Below are 16,824 nucleotides of genomic sequence, written 5' to 3' on the forward strand. Positions count from 1 at the left end.
GGGATATGAGCTAGCCTGCTTTAACCTCCAGCTCTGCTCGCCGAGACTCGAATTTTGGTGAGGCAGAGACATGGATCTCGCAGTGTATAGCCACGTAGCACGTTTTCAACCAGGTTCTGGACCGCCCTCATACTAAATACAATGTGTACTTAAAACTCTTGTCGCCTTTGAACTCAAGACAAGATATAAGCACCGATCCATCAGAATACATTCGCCTCCTAGGACCGCCTAAAGTGGGCTTCAAGATCAGTGGTTTTCTGCAGAGACGTCAGTCGACGCGGGGCCATAAAACTTCAACCCCGCTTCTCTTCTCCCATTCTGCCTCACGACCGATTTTTTCCTCACACACCACACGGCACTTGAGCCAGGTAACCAAAACAATACCGCCAAGATGGTCAAGTAAGTCCTCTACCAGCCCTCAAAGCACCTCTCATCGACTCGACACGAACATGCGCTTTTCCCGACACCAATCGACCTCAACAACAGTGTCTGCGCGACTGGCCTTTTCCCCTTGACCATTCTCCCTCACTCTCCGGAGTTAAGCTCCACCTGCACCCAGAGAGCCATTTTGCTGACCTTTGGCTCTTCACTATGATAGTTTCACGGTCGACGAGGTCCGGGCGTTGATGGACAAGCCCACCAATGTCCGTAACATGTCGGTCATTGCTCACGTCGACCACGGCAAGTCGACGTTGACTGATTCCCTGCTGTCCAAGGCCGGTATCATCTCCACCGCGAAGGCTGGTGATGCCCGTGCCACCGACACCAGAGCCGACGAGCAGGAGCGTGGTATCACTATCAAGTCGACTGCCATCTCCCTGTACCACAACCTCGAGGACGAGGAAGATATCAAGGATATTGTTGGCCAGAAGACTGAAGGCCGCGAGTTCTTGATCAACCTTATCGACTCGCCCGGTCACGTTGATTTCTCTTCTGAGGTTACCGCCGCTCTCCGTGTTACTGACGGTGCTCTCGTCGTCGTCGACACCGTCGAGGGTGTTTGCGTTCAGACCGAGACTGTGCTCCGCCAGGCTCTTGGTGAGCGTATCAAGCCCGTTGTTGTCATCAACAAGGTCGACCGTGCTCTTCTCGAGCTCCAGGTCTCCAAGGAGGACCTTTACCAGTCCTTCTCCCGTACCATTGAGTCCGTCAACGTCGTCATCTCCACCTACTTCGACAAGTCTCTTGGTGACGTCCAGGTCTACCCCGACAGGGGTACCATTGCCTTCGGTTCCGGTCTCCACGGCTGGGCCTTCACCATCCGCCAGTTCGCTGTCAAGTACGCCAAGAAGTTCGGTGTCGACAAGAACAAGATGATGGAGCGTCTCTGGGGCGACAACTACTTCAACCCCCACACCAAGAAGTGGACCAAGAACGGCACCCACGAGGGCAAGCAGCTTGAGCGTGCCTTCTGCCAGTTCATCCTGGACCCCATCTTCAAGATCTTCGCCGCCGTCATGAACTTCAAGAACGACGAGATCAACACCCTCCTCGAGAAGCTCCAGCTCAAGCTCTCTTCCGAGGACCGCCAGAAGGAGGGCAAGCAGCTGCTCAAGGTTGTTCTCCGCACCTTCATCCCCGCCGCTGATGCCCTGCTGGAGATGATGATCCTCCACTTGCCCTCGCCCGTTACTGCCCAGAAGTACCGTGCCGAGACTCTCTACGAGGGTCCCATGGACGACGAGGCTGCCATTGGTATCCGTGACTGCGACCCCAAGGCTCCTCTCATGCTGTACGTCTCCAAGATGGTGCCCACCTCCGACAAGGGCCGCTTCTACGCCTTCGGTCGTGTCTTCTCCGGTACCGTCAAGTCCGGTATCAAGGTTCGCATTCAGGGCCCCAACTACACCCCCGGCAAGAAGGACGATCTCTTCATCAAGGCTATCCAGCGTACCGTGCTCATGATGGGCGGCAAGGTCGACCCCATTGACGACATGCCTGCCGGTAACATTGTCGGTCTGGTCGGTATCGATCAGTTCCTGCTCAAGTCTGGTACCCTCACCACCTCCGAGACCGCCCACAACCTGAAGGTCATGAAGTTCTCCGTCTCCCCCGTCGTCCAGCGCTCCGTGCAGGTCAAGAACGCCCAGGACCTGCCCAAGCTTGTCGAGGGTCTCAAGCGTCTGTCCAAGTCTGACCCTTGTGTCCTGACCTACACCTCCGACTCTGGTGAGCACGTTGTTGCCGGTGCCGGTGAGCTCCACCTTGAGATCTGCTTGAACGACCTCCAGAACGACCACGCCGCCGTTCCCCTGATCATCTCCGACCCTGTCGTTCAGTACCGTGAGACTGTCGCCGGCAAGTCGACCATGACTGCCCTCTCCAAGTCGCCCAACAAGCACAACCGTCTCTACATGGTTGCCGAGCCCATGGACGAGGAGCTGTCGTTGGCTATTGAGGCCGGCAAGGTTAGTGCCCGTGACGACTTCAAGGCCCGTGCCCGTGTCCTCGCCGACGACTACGGTTGGGATGTCACCGACGCCCGCAAGATCTGGTGCTTCGGTCCCGATGGCCAGGGCGCCAACTTGCTGGTTGACCAGACCAAGGCCGTCCAGTACCTCAACGAAATCAAGGACTCTGTCGTCTCCGGTTTCCAGTGGGCTTCCCGTGAGGGTCCCGTTGCCGAGGAGCCCATGCGCTCCGTCCGCTTCAACATCCTCGATGTCACCCTGCACGCCGATGCCATCCACCGTGGTGGTGGCCAGATCATCCCCACCGCTCGCCGCGTCCTGTACGCCTCGATGCTCATGGCTGACCCTGCTCTCCTCGAGCCCGTCTACCTGGTCGAGATTCAGGTGCCCGAGAACGCCATGGGTGGCGTCTACGGTGTCCTGACCCGCCGTCGTGGTCACGTCTTCAACGAGGAGCAGCGCCCTGGAACTCCTCTGTTCAACATCAAGGCCTACCTGCCCGTCCTGGAGTCTTTCGGCTTCAACGCCGATCTGCGTGCTGCCACATCTGGCCAGGCCTTCCCCCAGTCCGTCTTCGACCACTGGCAGGTGCTGCCCGGTGGCTCTCCTCTGGACCCCACCACCAAGACCGGTGCCATTGTTACCGAGATGCGCAAGCGCAAGGGTATCAAGGAGAACGTCCCCGGCGTCGACAACGTGAGTGATTCTGAACTTGTGAAATTGAGGCCATTGCTAATTCTGAGCAGTACTACGACAAGTTGTAAGCAGCTCGAACACGAACCAAGTCGATCAAGCCAAGGTGTCAAACTGGACACGAAATATCCGCGGGTTTCTCGCAGCAACGATGCGTTCTTGTCTAGGAGCCACTGCGCGCACTACGCATATACTGTAGGAGCGTTCGTCTCCTGGGCCGGGAAGACACGAAGGGACGCCACCAAAGACAAAAAGGATACACTGGTGGTACACATGACGGAGATCATGATAACGAATGTAGTTCCGTTGATTAGTGGATTCACAATCAAAGATGATGTTCAATTTCGTAGGTTCCAAATGCATGAATAGTGAAGTGATGTTAGTTTTGTGCGATAAGCGATAAGGTTGTATAATTCGGAACCCAGGTCGTCATAAATGATAAATGAAGACAGACATGTTGAACTTTCCATTCACCGAATCCCTGGCTACCTAATAAGTTCATGAATAACTAACTAGTATGTGGCATGCCAGCTTTTCCTAGCTACAGCTTCTCCAATTCCAGCGCACTCCACAACTATCGGTCTCCCGCTGCTCGATTTACCCGATACTCAGATCTTGCGGTTCTCAAAATCTGCAAACCGCACGCTCCTCGCAACGCTTCCATCGGAACTCTCGTCACCCAAGCATCTAATCGGCCGGTCAAATGTCGCCCCGTCGCCGCTTATAGTCACGACTACCATTTTCCCGCACCCGTCTGCCTTGTTTCGAGCAATCCTCCCGCGCCCCGGCGCAGCCGCGCGACGCGATGATGCTGTTTCCCGAAGAAGATGCGCCTCTGCTGAAGAAATGGGTCGTCAAACGTCTAGAGAACACATCTGATGCGGACGCCGACGTGCTTGCCGACTACATCATGGCCCTGCTCAAGCATGAGGGCACTAAAGAGGATGTGCGGGCTTTGTGCGAACAAGAGCTCCCAGTCTTCTTGAACGAGGACATCAAAGTTTTCTTGGACGATGTCTTTCAAGCAATCGCTTGGAAGTTGTACGTCCCTGGCATGTCGAAACCGCCGCCTTCGAGACAGACGGGCAACGATTCACTGGTGCTGCCGGGAGAACATGGTGGACCCAGACGACCGCAAGGAAAAGGGCGAAAGAGAGGATACAGGGACCTTGATGCGCCGACTGAGGAAGGCGAGGTGCACGAAAGGCGGCCTTTCAAGAACGCGAGGAGCAATGGTCAAGGCGGCGACCCGGAGTCGCAGCAGGAAATTGCTACTTTCCATTCCATGCCGCCAGACACAACAGGGGGCCCTTATGATCCGCAAGATTCCATGGGAATGGGAATGCTGGCGATGGGAATGCCATTTTCTGGGATGCCAGGCCATTGGCCTAATACGGGTAGGGACAGCCACCGCAGGCGGAAACGATGTCGAGAATTCGACACTAAAGGATTTTGCGCGAGAGGAAACAACTGCAAGTTTGACCATGTTCTGGACCCCTGCTATTGGCCTCAAATGCTGCCACAAGTCCCCGATCTTAGTGGAGGTGCGTTTGATGAAGACTTACGGACGGTACAGTTTGCTAACAATGCAGAAGAGTATGACCCAAACAGCAAAGCGATGCCGGGGTCTTCATACCATAAACAAACGATGACCGCTTTGCCACAAAATGGCAGAAATAGACAGGACGGCCGAGGGGGTCAAAGGAGAAAGAAGGGCAGGGCGCCTTTCTCTGCCGAAGGACCTGAATCCGACAAGACGAAGAGCACGCTGGTGGTCGAGTCGATACCCGAGGATCACCTGAACGAGGAAGACATTCGAGCTTTCTTTGGGGAGTTTGGCACCATTGAGGAGTTGACGCTGCAGCCGACACAGAAGCTAGCAATCATCAAGTACGACAACTGGCAATCCGCTAATGCAGCATACAAGTCGCCCAAGGCAATTTTCGACAATCGCTTCGTCAAGGTCTTTTGGTATAAAGACGAGACCAACCCCCCACACGGATCAAAGTCGAATGGTGCCGCAGAAACAGGGGAAGAGGCACAGGAAGAGTTTCAGATGGATCCCGAAGAATTCGAACGGAGGCAGCAGGAAGCTCAAGCGAAGTGGCAAGAGCGCGAGGCGAAGCGTGCCGAAATCGAACAACAGCGACAAGATTTGGAACGCCGCCAGCAGGAACACCTAGAGAAATACCGCGAAGCGACCGAGAAGCTCACCAGTAAGATGGTAGAAAAGAACGGCGGCAGTGAACCCGAGATTTCGGGTACAGAAAAGCTGCGCGCTCAGCTGGCAAGATTGGAGCAAGAAGCGAAGATCCTGGGCATCGACACTGATGGGGCGGCTGACGATGCATCCGTGTCATCACTTGGGCCGCATCCCTCGCTCGGTGGCTGGCGAGGGCGTGGCCGAGGCAGGGGCAGGGGGGCATGGCGAGGAAGAGGCGGCGGCACTAGTGTCGAGGGGAGGCATGCAGCATACGCACAGTACTCGTTGGACCTTCGGCCAAAGGCGGTTGCAATTTCTGGCGTCGATTTCACGGCCCCTGAGAAGGACGAGGCACTACGACACTATCTCTTGGTATGTATACCCCCTGATTCCACCGCTACCACAGTGTCCAAGCCTAACCGCGCACTAGAACCTGGGCGAGTTTGATGCCATTGAGACAAAGCCCGACGTAACCCAGGTCTCTTTCCGTGACCGCAAGACTGCGGAGACGTTCTTCTCCTCGCTTCACGGTCGGTCACTGCCTGATGTAGAGGGGACGCTGCAGCTTAGCTGGTCTGCAAAGGAACCGAATCCCGTGAAAGCAGGCCGGCCCTTAGGTGGGGGCGTAGGTGGTGGTGAAGGAGGAGGGCTGCCCAATTCGTCCATTGCGTCGGAGACGAAAAATTCAGGGGAGCAGAGAGAAGAAGAAAGAGAGGAAGGCGAGGTCACGATTGGGGACATGGATGAAGAATATGCCGATGATCAAAAGGTCGAGGAGGATGAGGAGGTTGACTATGTCTATTGAGTTGTGAGTGCTCAACGGGAATTACGAGCGTATTTAACGACCGTCATGGCGAATACTATGAGTCCGAATTCGCGATTGTTGTGAGTCGAGGCATGGAGCATATTTGCTTGATTCAGTGACGGTACGGCAGAGGCCAGGATGCGGGATCGAGACACAAATGCACACAGCCGTGTGGAAACCCGGATCTCTGATTTTGTGACGACTTGAACCTTTACATCCCATCATGCTAGCAAATCAGCGGCAACCAATTCCCTGATCGTCGCCTTCGTCCAGTGAATGCATCACTCTTACAGTAGGCCTCGGTTGGTCAAGGTCGTCACGATGCCCCCAAGGCGTTATGTTAAACCATCATACTTGGGGTCTATCAATAGAAAAGGGACATAGAAGAGCTTGCTTTGCGAATCTGGATTGATTTGCGTTTCTCTTTTCTGAACTCTAAACTTCGCATCTCACGATAGTCCTTGTCTTTGTTTCGTTCAGTTTCATCATTCCAAGCAACCGGCCTGCAGGAGCCACCTTCGATTCGGCCATGACACTTTCGGGCGTCGTGGATCCCTCTTCAACACTGCAAGCTAGCGAAACTGGTATCGGTCCATGACTCTGTTGCCGAGCACGTTACGATACCCGAGTCAACACCACCCTCACTAACAATGCACTGTGTTCATACACGTCCACACTGTATACAGCTCCCTCGCTGCACCATTATGTGCTAGGCGCTACTCAGAAATCAGCTGTCATTGCTACCAACTAAAGTACCTGATATCCGTTATGGTCGTACAGTGCGAGATGGCTACACTTGTCCATGCCGTTATGCTTGTTCTATGACTTCTGCGACACCGAATACTAACGAATTTACAAAATTTCACACCATTCAAACGGCAAATGACCCAAGTTGAATCACACACTCGGTCTTAAACAGCGGCTGAATAGCTTGAGTAACAGCACACGAAGCTTGGTGGTACGATATGCCTAGCACAGCTTCACGACCATCAGGGTCGACAGGGCAGCCCTGGACTCGACAGCGAAGACATATATCACCGCCCGCTCTTGATGTTCCTGACATTGAACAGGATGCCGCTGAAAGGAAACGTGTCCTTAATGTTTTGGCGCAGCGTCGCTACCGTGAGTCATTGTGCTTCATGAACGGAGACAGCCTGCATACTAATGAAGGATATAGGTGAGAAAAAGCGTCTCATCAGAAAGTCTGGCTCACGTCATGGTGCTACAGCGCAATCCTCTGAATCACAGGACGTTCCCAAAGCTTCTTCAGCGCAAGCTACTGCGCCAACGTCTTTGGACGGTCTAGAGCATTTCCCACCCACACCACCATCCATAGACGACGGCGTGAGACAATTGGATCTGGACTTTGATTTGCTGCATGATACCATTGGCGTATCTGAAGCCGAACTAGATCTCTCCTCACAAGATGTGTTGGGACTTGTAGCAAACGAGAAGGATGCGGACCGGTCATTTCTCGTACCAGGGGCCCTCCCATCGTCCCTAGCGGACGCATTGCCCTTCACAACAAATCTTGAAACAGCCTTCGCCTTGCAGTTCCCACCCTTTGGTGCTTTGGATGAACCGACGACTCTATCGGCGAACACCGTGTCCTCCTCATCGACATTGCCGTTTACGCCATCATCAACAGAGGAGTTCGACTTTCCAGACTCCTATCTCCTCCCTGTCCACGAGCTCACCCTCCTCCGTGGGCTGTTGCGCGTCTCGACAAGAATAGGATGCGACACGTCCGAAATCTGGTCGCCGACATGCCTCTCCCCGTTCAACACCAACACAGGCACACCAGCTGCTCTGCTCCCTCCCAACTGGCGGCCGACATCTTCGCAGATCACGGTGCCGCACCACCCGCTCCTTGATCTCCTCCCCTGGCCCTCGGCGCGGGACCGTATCATTGTGATTTTCAACTTGCCCGACGAGGCGCGGCCGGCGCATGCGCGGGGCGCCATGGCTCTCTTCAACTTTGCGTACGACTTTGAAGACAGCGCCGAGGGCGCCAGAATCTACGGCGACGATCCGTGCGATGGGAACAGCTGGGAGATTGGTCAGGTGCTTTTTGAGAGATGGTGGTTTTTGTTTGATAGGGCGATTGTGCAAGGGAGTAATCGATGGAGAGCACTCAGGGGGGCACCGCCGTTGATGGTCAAGGATGTGACGGAGTCCTAGATGTACGGTATGCCTAAGAAGCAAAGAAGAAACAAGTCATACTCCAGAGGAACCTGCAGTCTAAAGACTCTGACGAGTATACGTGTGTATTTTTACAATAGGTTTCCACGTGTTCCGCTCGCATTTTGACCTTTTAAGAGCGTCTAGTGCTCCAAGCTCCCACCTGCAAGAAGTTTCATGTCACTTGGTCCGCAATTTGAACTCAAGCCTGAGAGGGGTCGGCTGTCATGGGAACTAGGTTCTGTGAAACGCCAGGCAAATGGTTGAGTTTTGAACTTGCATGTCGCGAGGGCTTGAAGTTTGGGGTGATTAAGTTGGTCATGTGCCAGGGGCAATCTGTTAGTCCAAAGCGCCACTGAAATACTGTCAGGAGAGATACCTGAGTCAGTTCACACTCTCACATGGCTCGTCTTCGTCAGTATTGTTAGTAGCAGAATGTCCTATCACCGGCTCGTCATGGCGTGCTGTGGCTGAAGAGTGAACATGGGAACTATGTCACTGGTTTGATGCACTCCAACAGCGCCAATGAGCAATGAGGGACCATGAAGAACATGCCTCATGCACATGCTGCTTGAGAGTGCATGAGAAGTATCCTAAGCAGGATTCTCGCATAGCATCATAGTCCGATGAAGTGATCTGGCTGCGACTGAGCCATTTAGTTAGGAGGTTCGCGGCGGATGTATGCGTCATGGCCAATAAGGACTGTGAGGTGTGAGCGTGCCGCGTGGGGGAGGAGGGGCATAAGCGGAGGAATTCTAAGCTGTTGAGACGGAATCCCAAGCGTAATTGAAAATTTTGTATAATGACAAGAAGATCAAAGGCTATGGTGACGAGTTAAAGACTTGGATGAATGAACGTGTCCGTGACCTCCTGGATCATTCTCCTGAGTGTATGTCCTGCCGACATGGAACTTCAGGGCCTGGAGGAAAAAGGTCCATGTCCCCCACCAAATGCTGCACTGGCACTGGCAGTGTACCTTAGGTAGGCAGCCCCACCCAGTTCATTGAATCCAATTTCGACGCCGGCAACGGCGCTCTCCAGTCGTCACTGGCAGCTGCAGGTCGGGAAGTGTTAAGCGGTACTTACTTCCCCTTCATGAACCAATGAAGTGATACTTGGCAGGCATGAATCCATGGCGGGGCAGGTACCCTCCATCTCCCCAGTGTGGCCCAACCCACCAACACCCACCACTGCACCCAGGCACGGAGGGTCCCTCGATCCATCTTGTTCGTCTTGTTGTCGCTGCCCCTACGCCTCCTCTTCGCCTCGAAACTCCCTCACCTTCTCCCCCTCAATTCCTCCTTACGATTGCTCGAAGGGACTGAACATATCGTTTTTTCTCGTGCCGAAGTTCCTGTGTTTCAATCCGCCCAGGAACGCGTTGCACTTCACGTCCTTAGCTGTGAGTAAAAAAAACAACAACCCCGATCTACCACCGAAACCCCACCATCCGAAGCCGCACCTCCAGTCGCTCAAGCGGCAGCGGCCAGCACCTGCGCCCTCACCGTCTCGGTGAAATCTACCTACTCTTTTTCCCCCCCTTTTTCTTGCCCAAGAGCCGGACTGTAAACCATATTCTTGTGCTGACTGTTGTCAACAGCTTCTGCTATTTGTTCGGTGGTTGTAATTGTGGATTCATCGAGACGATATCGTAGACTGCGAACATCCGATCTCCTCCCCACGAACTGTCCTCGATATCCTTCACCATGCATATCAAGGACCTCCTCCCCGGAAAGGACGAACATGACCAGCCGTCGTTCTCTTTCGAGTACTTCCCGCCCAAGACGGCCCAGGGTGTCCAGAATCTGTACGAGCGCATGGATCGCATGTACAACTTCGGGCCCAAGTTCATCGACATCACCTGGGGTGCTGGCGGCCGCAGCGCTGAGCTGACCTGCGAGATGGTCCTTCAGGCCCAGGCAGTCTACGGTCTCGAGACTTGCATGCATCTCACCTGCACGGATATGGGTCGCGAAATGGTCGATGACGCGCTGGAGAAGGCGTACAAGGCTGGCTGCACCAACATCCTCGCCTTGCGAGGTGACCCCCCCCGAGAGCAGGAGAAGTGGACAGCTGCCACAGATGGCTACGCCTACGCCCGGGACCTTGTTAAGCATATCCGGAAAGCGTACGGTGACCATTTCGACATTGGTGTCGCCGGGTACCCGGAGGGCTGTGACGACAACAAGGACGAGGAACAGCTCCTTGATCACTTGAAGGAGAAGGTCGACGAGGGTGCATCATTCATCGTTACCCAGATGTTCTACGATGGCGACAACTTCATCCGTTGGGTGCGCAAGGTGCGCGAGCGTGGCATCACCATCCCCATTCTGCCGGGTATCATGCCTATCGCCACGTACAACAGCTTCCTGCGCCGCGCAAAGCACATGCAGTGCAAAGTGCCCCAGGAGTGGATGGACAAGCTCGAGCCAGTCAAGAATGACGACGTTGCTGTGCGGGAGATTGGAAAGACGCTGGTCGCCGACATGTGCCGCAAGCTGCTCGCCAACGGCATCAACCACCTTCACTTTTACACAATGAACCTCGCGCAAGCCACCCGCATGGTGCTAGAGGAGCTGCACTGGGCGCCATCTGCAGCTCGCCCCTTCACCCAGGCTCTGCCCTGGAAGCCTTCCAAGGGTCTCGGCCGCCGCGACGAGGATGTGCGACCCATCTTCTGGCGCAACCGCCAGAAGGCTTACATTATGCGCACGCAGGACTGGGACGAGTTCCCCAACGGTCGATGGGGTGATTCCCGCTCCCCTGCCTTTGGCGAGCTCGATGCCTACGGTATCGGCTTGACCGGCACCAACGAGGCCAACAGGAAGAAGTGGGGGGAGCCGCAGTCCTACCGCGATGTTGCCGACCTGTTCTGCCGGTACCTGAGCAAGGAGGTTGATTCGTTGCCATGGAGCGAGTCGCCTTTGACGGTTGAATCCGATGCTATCAAGGACGACCTCTACGCCCTCAACAAGCGCGGTATCCTGACCATCAACTCGCAACCTGCCGTGAATGGCGTCAAGTCGACCCACCCAGTCTTTGGCTGGGGACCTACCCACGGGTATGTGTATCAAAAGTCATACCTCGAGGTTTTGGTGCACCCTAGCATCTACGAGAAGCTGGTCGACCGCGTGAGCAAGCTGCCGGACCTCACCTACTACGCCGTCACCCGCACGGGCGAACTCGAGTCCAACGTGCCCTCCGAGGGCCCTAACGCCGTGACCTGGGGCGTGTTCCCCGGGAAGGAAATCGTGCAGCCAACAATTGTCGAGAGCGTGTCCTTCCTCGCGTGGAGGGACGAGGCCTTCCAGTTGGGCATGGACTGGGCCAAGTGCTTCGATGCATCGTCACCTAGCCGCAAGGTAGTTGAGAGTATCATGACTGACTGGCACTTGATCAACATCGGTCCGTAGACCCCCTTTTGGTGCTCAGGTGGGCTATTGCTAACACGCTTCCAGTGAACAACGATTTCCAAGACCAGACCGGTATTTTCAAGGTGTTCGAAGGCCTAGAGCTCGACTGGGACGCCGTGAGTAAGCCCATTGCCAGCGGGGAGACGCAGAGCAATGGCAACCACGCTGCCGAACCAGCTGCCAACGGCGCTGCTGCTGCTGCTGCTGCTGCCGCGGTCTGATTCGCTCTGCCAGCTGTCTGATTATTCATTTTCCTTTGTTTGAGCATCGGTTGGCGTTACTTAAAGGGATGAGCGTGTCTTTTTCAACAAAAAGGCGCTGGGCCAACGCGCGTACAGGCGGGAGCACAACTGACGAAGCGACCACTTGAATATTTTTTTCCTTTTGACATGACACAAAAGTTACACCACGACATGAGCGACGAATCAACACCGCAGGCCGTCTTCAATAATTTAACATGACGGCACGACGGCGGCGGGGTTTGTAGAAAAACCTCGCCGCCTCTCTTCTTCTACCCTTTTGCATTAACACATATCTCAACGATACCCCGAGTCGAGGAGGCGGATGAGGAGGTGCATAGGTAGCTTGGAGCCCAATGACAGGGGCTGGCTACGGTGCCAACATGGCCGAGAAGGATTGTATTTAGTAGATTTGCAAGCGGCGAAGTTAGATCTTCACGTACCTTTCTTGGATCTCTAAATTGATACTTTCTTTGACGAGTTTCTTACTGTTGCATATTGTGACATTGGGGGTCGCTTGCTCAATACCCTTGAGATATCAGCTCTGGTGAGCTTGCTGGGTACTCGATCAGCACGCTCATGGTCGAACAAGCGACACATCTATCAATATTTAATGGGTTTACCTCGGGATTTGGGGAATACGTGGAAATGAAGTGCCAAATTGCCACTGGGATTGAGTTTCATAGCTCGACGCCCGCGCAACAGCGAGTCTCCTTAGCGTGGTCGTTCCGTTCGTTCTCGCCCCTCAAACTTGATTTCTGTAGCTTTACGGGCAACGCACGCACTTGCGATTCAAGGATGCGATTGAACGAAGAGCCAAGAGGGACAGTACCTCGGGGATATGGCCTTTCGCTATGTCGCTGGATCGCCACCAAGTGGCGAGACGGAGGTATCAAATGGCTCTTTCCCAATTAAGGTAGAGCAAATACAGGAGTGCTTGACTCTTTACTATCTTAGTTACTTCCTACTTCCTGTATGATGCTGCTGCCACACCTATGTGACCATCACGCTTGGCGAGAGAGCGTTTCATCTATTCAACTCCTTAACAGCATCATCTTTCTCGCCTTTTTCAACATCAAATACCTATCCCAGAAGTCAGTGTCTTCTTGTCGGTCTTCTTGATCCCTCGACGCGTCCTTGATAAGAAGAGTTCTCCTCAACATCTTCTTTCAGAACTCATATTTGCTGAACATGGCTGCCGAGTCGAGCTATCCCCTGCAACCCGCGCGCAAGCCATCGATCTCCTTTGGTCCTCCGCGCTTCGGGTCCAGTACCGAGATGCTTGAGCTGCCTTCGCCCACTTCAGTCGACGAAGGCTTACCTCCCAGCCGGCCATTCAGCCGCGTCTCCAACCGTCTTCGTCGAAGTCTCTCCAGTCGTCTGCCCAGCCTTCGCGAGCGCAGCCATGAGACGGACCGGGATAACTGCCCGAGCCCTGTGGAGTCCATCAACCCTATCACGCCCGAGTACCTTGCCTACCTGGCTCATTGCCCCGGGAGCGACCCCATCGACACCATTGAGGAGTGCTCTCTCGAGGTGCAACAGCGCTGTGGGAGGCAGCTGAGAAACGAGGAAAATGGCAACCTGACAATGGACATGGTCACACCTTCCGGCTCGTCAGCTCACAGCTATCTCGAAGGAGAGAATGCTTCAATGCAAGAGGCGTGTACAGTCGACCAAGCGCATGGGCAAGTCAAAGGTGACAATGCGAGCTTCACGTCCTCCGTCTACGACCAGGAAAATTCGCCACAAGAAGGCATCGACGCGCCGATAACGCCCCCCGTCGGGACTGTCTTTGCAAGCGAAGACCTCAGCAGATACAGTCGTGCAAACGACAATCTAGACAACCTCATGTCCGAATATGAATCGCGCAATGAGAGCGTCGAAGAGGTTGTCCATCCGGCGGCCGCTGATGCGGAGCTTGCGGATCAGGGCTGGCATAGCTTTGTCGTCTCCATGACGGCCACGCCGGCTACATCTAAGAAGGTGCCAACATCCTCACCAGAGTCGATCGAAGATTGGAAACGCAGTGTGCGGCAGGGGAGCTAGGAGACGCCCACCGTACCTCACACTTCTCCGCTCCTACCGTCATTGAATGGGAAGTTCACGGTCGAGCCGTACAGTGCCTTTACCATCACTGCTCAACTGGATGGCATCAGCGAGAGGCGCCTCTTGCGTTCGACAGACACGTCAGACAATGTGTTGCTTGAGGGAAGCAGGAGTGGCAAACGGAAGGCATCGACATTCTCTTTGCGCAGCCTGTCCGCCTCTCTGGCAACGTCCAAGGCGAGCAAGGGCAAGCGTCAGCGACTCAGCCTACGCAACCTCGCGCGCAATGTCGCCAGCAGCCTGAATGAAGTCCGCCGCCGCATCAAAGAAGGAAATAAAAAGGATCGAAGCAGCTTTGGGGCCTAGAGTGCTCGTCGACGCACGGAGAAGTCCGGCAATACTGCCACCACGAAAACTAGCTCTCCTAATGTCCGTATCGACGGAGATAGGAACGCCAGTGAGGAATGGTGGCAGGAAGGTGTGAGCAAGTATGGGGCGCCGAGCTGGATGAAGTTTGGAAGGGCTGTAGGAGGTGATTCCCTTGCCTCGATAATGTCACAGCTTGGATTCAGGGGCTCATCGTAAAGTTGTATCCGTTCTCGTGACAGCGAGACGCATGGCGTTCAAACACGACTTTGCCTGGTGATTGTAACAGACGGTCTTTAGTGATAGAGGCAGGAGCAGCAGGATAATGGATAACGTTGCATGGCTCGCAAATGGTGCTACTGAAATATTGCCGGGATTGAATGCTTTTACTCCTTGACCACCTCTGTACATTCATCCTAGAGCATGTATCGGAATGGCTGGCCCGTTGTCTTCTTCCGCCCCGAACCAACCAGACCCTCCTCTTCCACCAAGCTACCATGTTCACCCATCGCTTGCTCTTCCTTGTCCAGCTTCCGATTGCGATACTGCAGGAAGAACCGTAGGGCGATGGCAAGCAGCGTGACGAGAAGCATGGCACCAGCACAAGTCCGCATGCCAGGGCCATAGTACGGCGCATCCTTGTCGGGGTACAGTCGCGTGCCGACCAGAGGTCCGCACTGACCGACGAGCTGCATCAATGCAAAGCCTGACCCCTGACGAGATGATGAAGGTTGGTTGTTAATGGTCCACGTAATCAGTAGCGTGACCACGTTAAAGAAGCCAACGGCGGCTGGGTAGACGGCTATATAGCGGAGGGTCGCTGATAGAGCTAGCGGTTCAGCAAAGGCGAGTGCGGCGTAGCCTGCGCATGAGGCTGCTGCGTGGAAGACGATGAGGGGTGTTCTCGCGCGCAGGCGATCGGAGAGTCGCGCCGTGAGCAGCACGACGATGAAGGAGAGGAGGTAGGGCGGGGCGGAGAGAGCCTGGGCCGAGAGTGCGTCGTGGCCCATGTCGGTGAGGATCTTGGGGAGGAAGACAGGCAGGGAGGAGTAGGCCATGTTGGTGAGGAAGAACATGCATGCGGGAAGCCAGGCGACGGGATCCTTGAGCACGGCGAGGGCTTCGACAAGCTTCAGACCCGACGTCGGCTTGGTCGAAGAAGACGACGAGGGCTGTTCGGCGCGTAGACGGAGACGGGCGACCTTCTTCTCGCGCTTGGTGAGGTAGGACGCCGTCTGGGGGGAATCGGGGATCACGGACCAGGCGATGACCGAGACGATGACGGACGGAAAGCCCTCGATGAGGAAGAGCAGCCGCCACGGCGCAATGGGGCTGTGCTCGCCGACCCGGACAATGGCCCATGCCAGGACGCTCGCAAAGCTCGTCGCGAGGGGCGCGGCGGAGATGAAGAGGGCGGTGCGAAAAGCGAGCTCGTGGCGCTTGAAGAAGAAGCTCAGATAAAAGGGGATGCCGGTGAAGCCGGCCTCGCCGATGCCCAGGAGCGTCCGCAGCGCGATGAGCACGGGGTACGAGGTCGCCACGGCCTGCAGTGAGGCGAGCAGGCCCCAGGACAGGACGAGCATGGAGACGTAGATGTGTGCCGGGATGACCTTCCAGAGGAGGGACATCCACTCAAAGGCAATGTAGGAGATGTAGAAGGACGTGAGGGCCCATTCGTACCAGTCCGCACGCGCCGGGGTGGACTGGAGATCGGTGTCCATGCCTGCGATGCGCGCGTTGCCAATATCTGCCGCCGTCAGTTGTGCTCTGGTCTATGGAGAGACGCGGAAACATACTCGATCGATCCAGGAAGCTGAGCATGTAGAGAAGCGCGACGAACAAGACGAGTCGCCTGTCGAATTTCCGCCGGACGGCCATCTCCTCGTCGGGCGTGTACAGCTGGAAGCTATCCACCGACGAGTCCGTTGTCAACTTGTCGTCGTCCCCAGCGTCCCAGTGCTCCGCTCTTCTCGGGGCGCGCATCTCGTACGCATCGTCGTCTCGGCCGTCGCGCGCTTGGTCGTGGAGGTCAAAGTCGTCCACGTCGCTGTCGTCGAGGCTGAACTCGGCGCCTGTCTGGGCAAACGAAGGGGAGAGCTCGCCAGGGGCGCTGCCGCCGCCGGGGCTCGCGGTCATGAGGTGGTGGTGGCTCGAGGCCATTGTGGCTGCGGGAGAACGGTCCCGTTGGTACGTATTCGATCGGCAGCTGGCTCAGTCATCCAGCGCCATGGACGTTACGCTGCGACGCGCATGGTCGTGAATGAAGACTAGGCGAAGTGTCACGGACTCACGGTCGGCAGCTGTGGATCGTCGTCACCCTGGAAATCCGGGGTCCGTCGCGCCAAGACATGTCGTCGTTGATTGGGATATTCATCACTCCGAACTCGCTACTGATTGATTAGGCACTCGACAATGCGTACAAGAAAATGCTTATGCATATTTTCAGCATCAGGATACAGCCAGC

At 55.4% G+C, this 16,824-nt stretch overlaps 5 protein-coding genes across 5 annotated transcripts; 4 read left to right on the forward strand and 1 right to left on the reverse strand.

Annotated features, from left to right (window-relative positions):
• Window positions 1-391: 391 nt before the first annotated feature.
• Window positions 392-6,112, forward strand: J7T54_007255 (elongation factor 2; the record flags this gene model as incomplete). Its single annotated transcript, XM_051507541.1, has 7 exons — window positions 392-399; window positions 599-3,107; window positions 3,898-4,222; window positions 4,506-4,648; window positions 4,789-5,679; window positions 5,738-5,837; window positions 5,997-6,112. The coding sequence occupies 7 exons, from the start codon at window positions 392-394 to the stop codon at window positions 6,110-6,112; spliced, it is 4,092 nt and encodes a 1,363-aa protein (XP_051361262.1).
• Window positions 6,113-7,162: 1,050 nt separating this feature from the next.
• Window positions 7,163-8,293, forward strand: J7T54_007256 (uncharacterized protein; the record flags this gene model as incomplete). The annotated part of the gene is made up of 2 exons (XM_051507542.1): window positions 7,163-7,234; window positions 7,361-8,293. 2 exons carry the CDS (start codon window positions 7,163-7,165, stop codon window positions 8,291-8,293), a joined length of 1,005 nt encoding a protein of 334 aa, XP_051361263.1.
• A 1,706-nt stretch (window positions 8,294-9,999) lies between these two features.
• On the forward strand, window positions 10,000-11,927 carry J7T54_007257 (Methylenetetrahydrofolate reductase-like protein; the record flags this gene model as incomplete). Its single annotated transcript, XM_051507543.1, has 2 exons — window positions 10,000-11,698; window positions 11,752-11,927. The coding sequence occupies 2 exons, from the start codon at window positions 10,000-10,002 to the stop codon at window positions 11,925-11,927; spliced, it is 1,875 nt and encodes a 624-aa protein (XP_051361264.1).
• A 1,209-nt stretch (window positions 11,928-13,136) lies between these two features.
• J7T54_007258 (uncharacterized protein) lies at window positions 13,137-13,994 on the forward strand (the record flags this gene model as incomplete). The annotated part of the gene is made up of 1 exon (XM_051507544.1): window positions 13,137-13,994. The coding sequence occupies one exon, from the start codon at window positions 13,137-13,139 to the stop codon at window positions 13,992-13,994; it is 858 nt and encodes a 285-aa protein (XP_051361265.1).
• A 782-nt stretch (window positions 13,995-14,776) lies between these two features.
• On the reverse strand, window positions 14,777-16,520 carry J7T54_007259 (putative transporter -like protein; the record flags this gene model as incomplete). Its single annotated transcript, XM_051507545.1, has 2 exons — window positions 14,777-16,107; window positions 16,157-16,520. The coding sequence occupies 2 exons, from the start codon at window positions 16,518-16,520 to the stop codon at window positions 14,777-14,779; spliced, it is 1,695 nt and encodes a 564-aa protein (XP_051361266.1).
• Window positions 16,521-16,824: the final 304 nt, after the last annotated feature.

This window comes from Emericellopsis cladophorae, assembly GCF_022114955.1.
Source record: "Emericellopsis cladophorae strain MUM 19.33 chromosome Unknown NODE_33_length_250951_cov_121_911845, whole genome shotgun sequence".
Lineage (NCBI taxonomy): Eukaryota > Fungi > Ascomycota > Sordariomycetes > Hypocreales > Bionectriaceae > Emericellopsis > Emericellopsis cladophorae.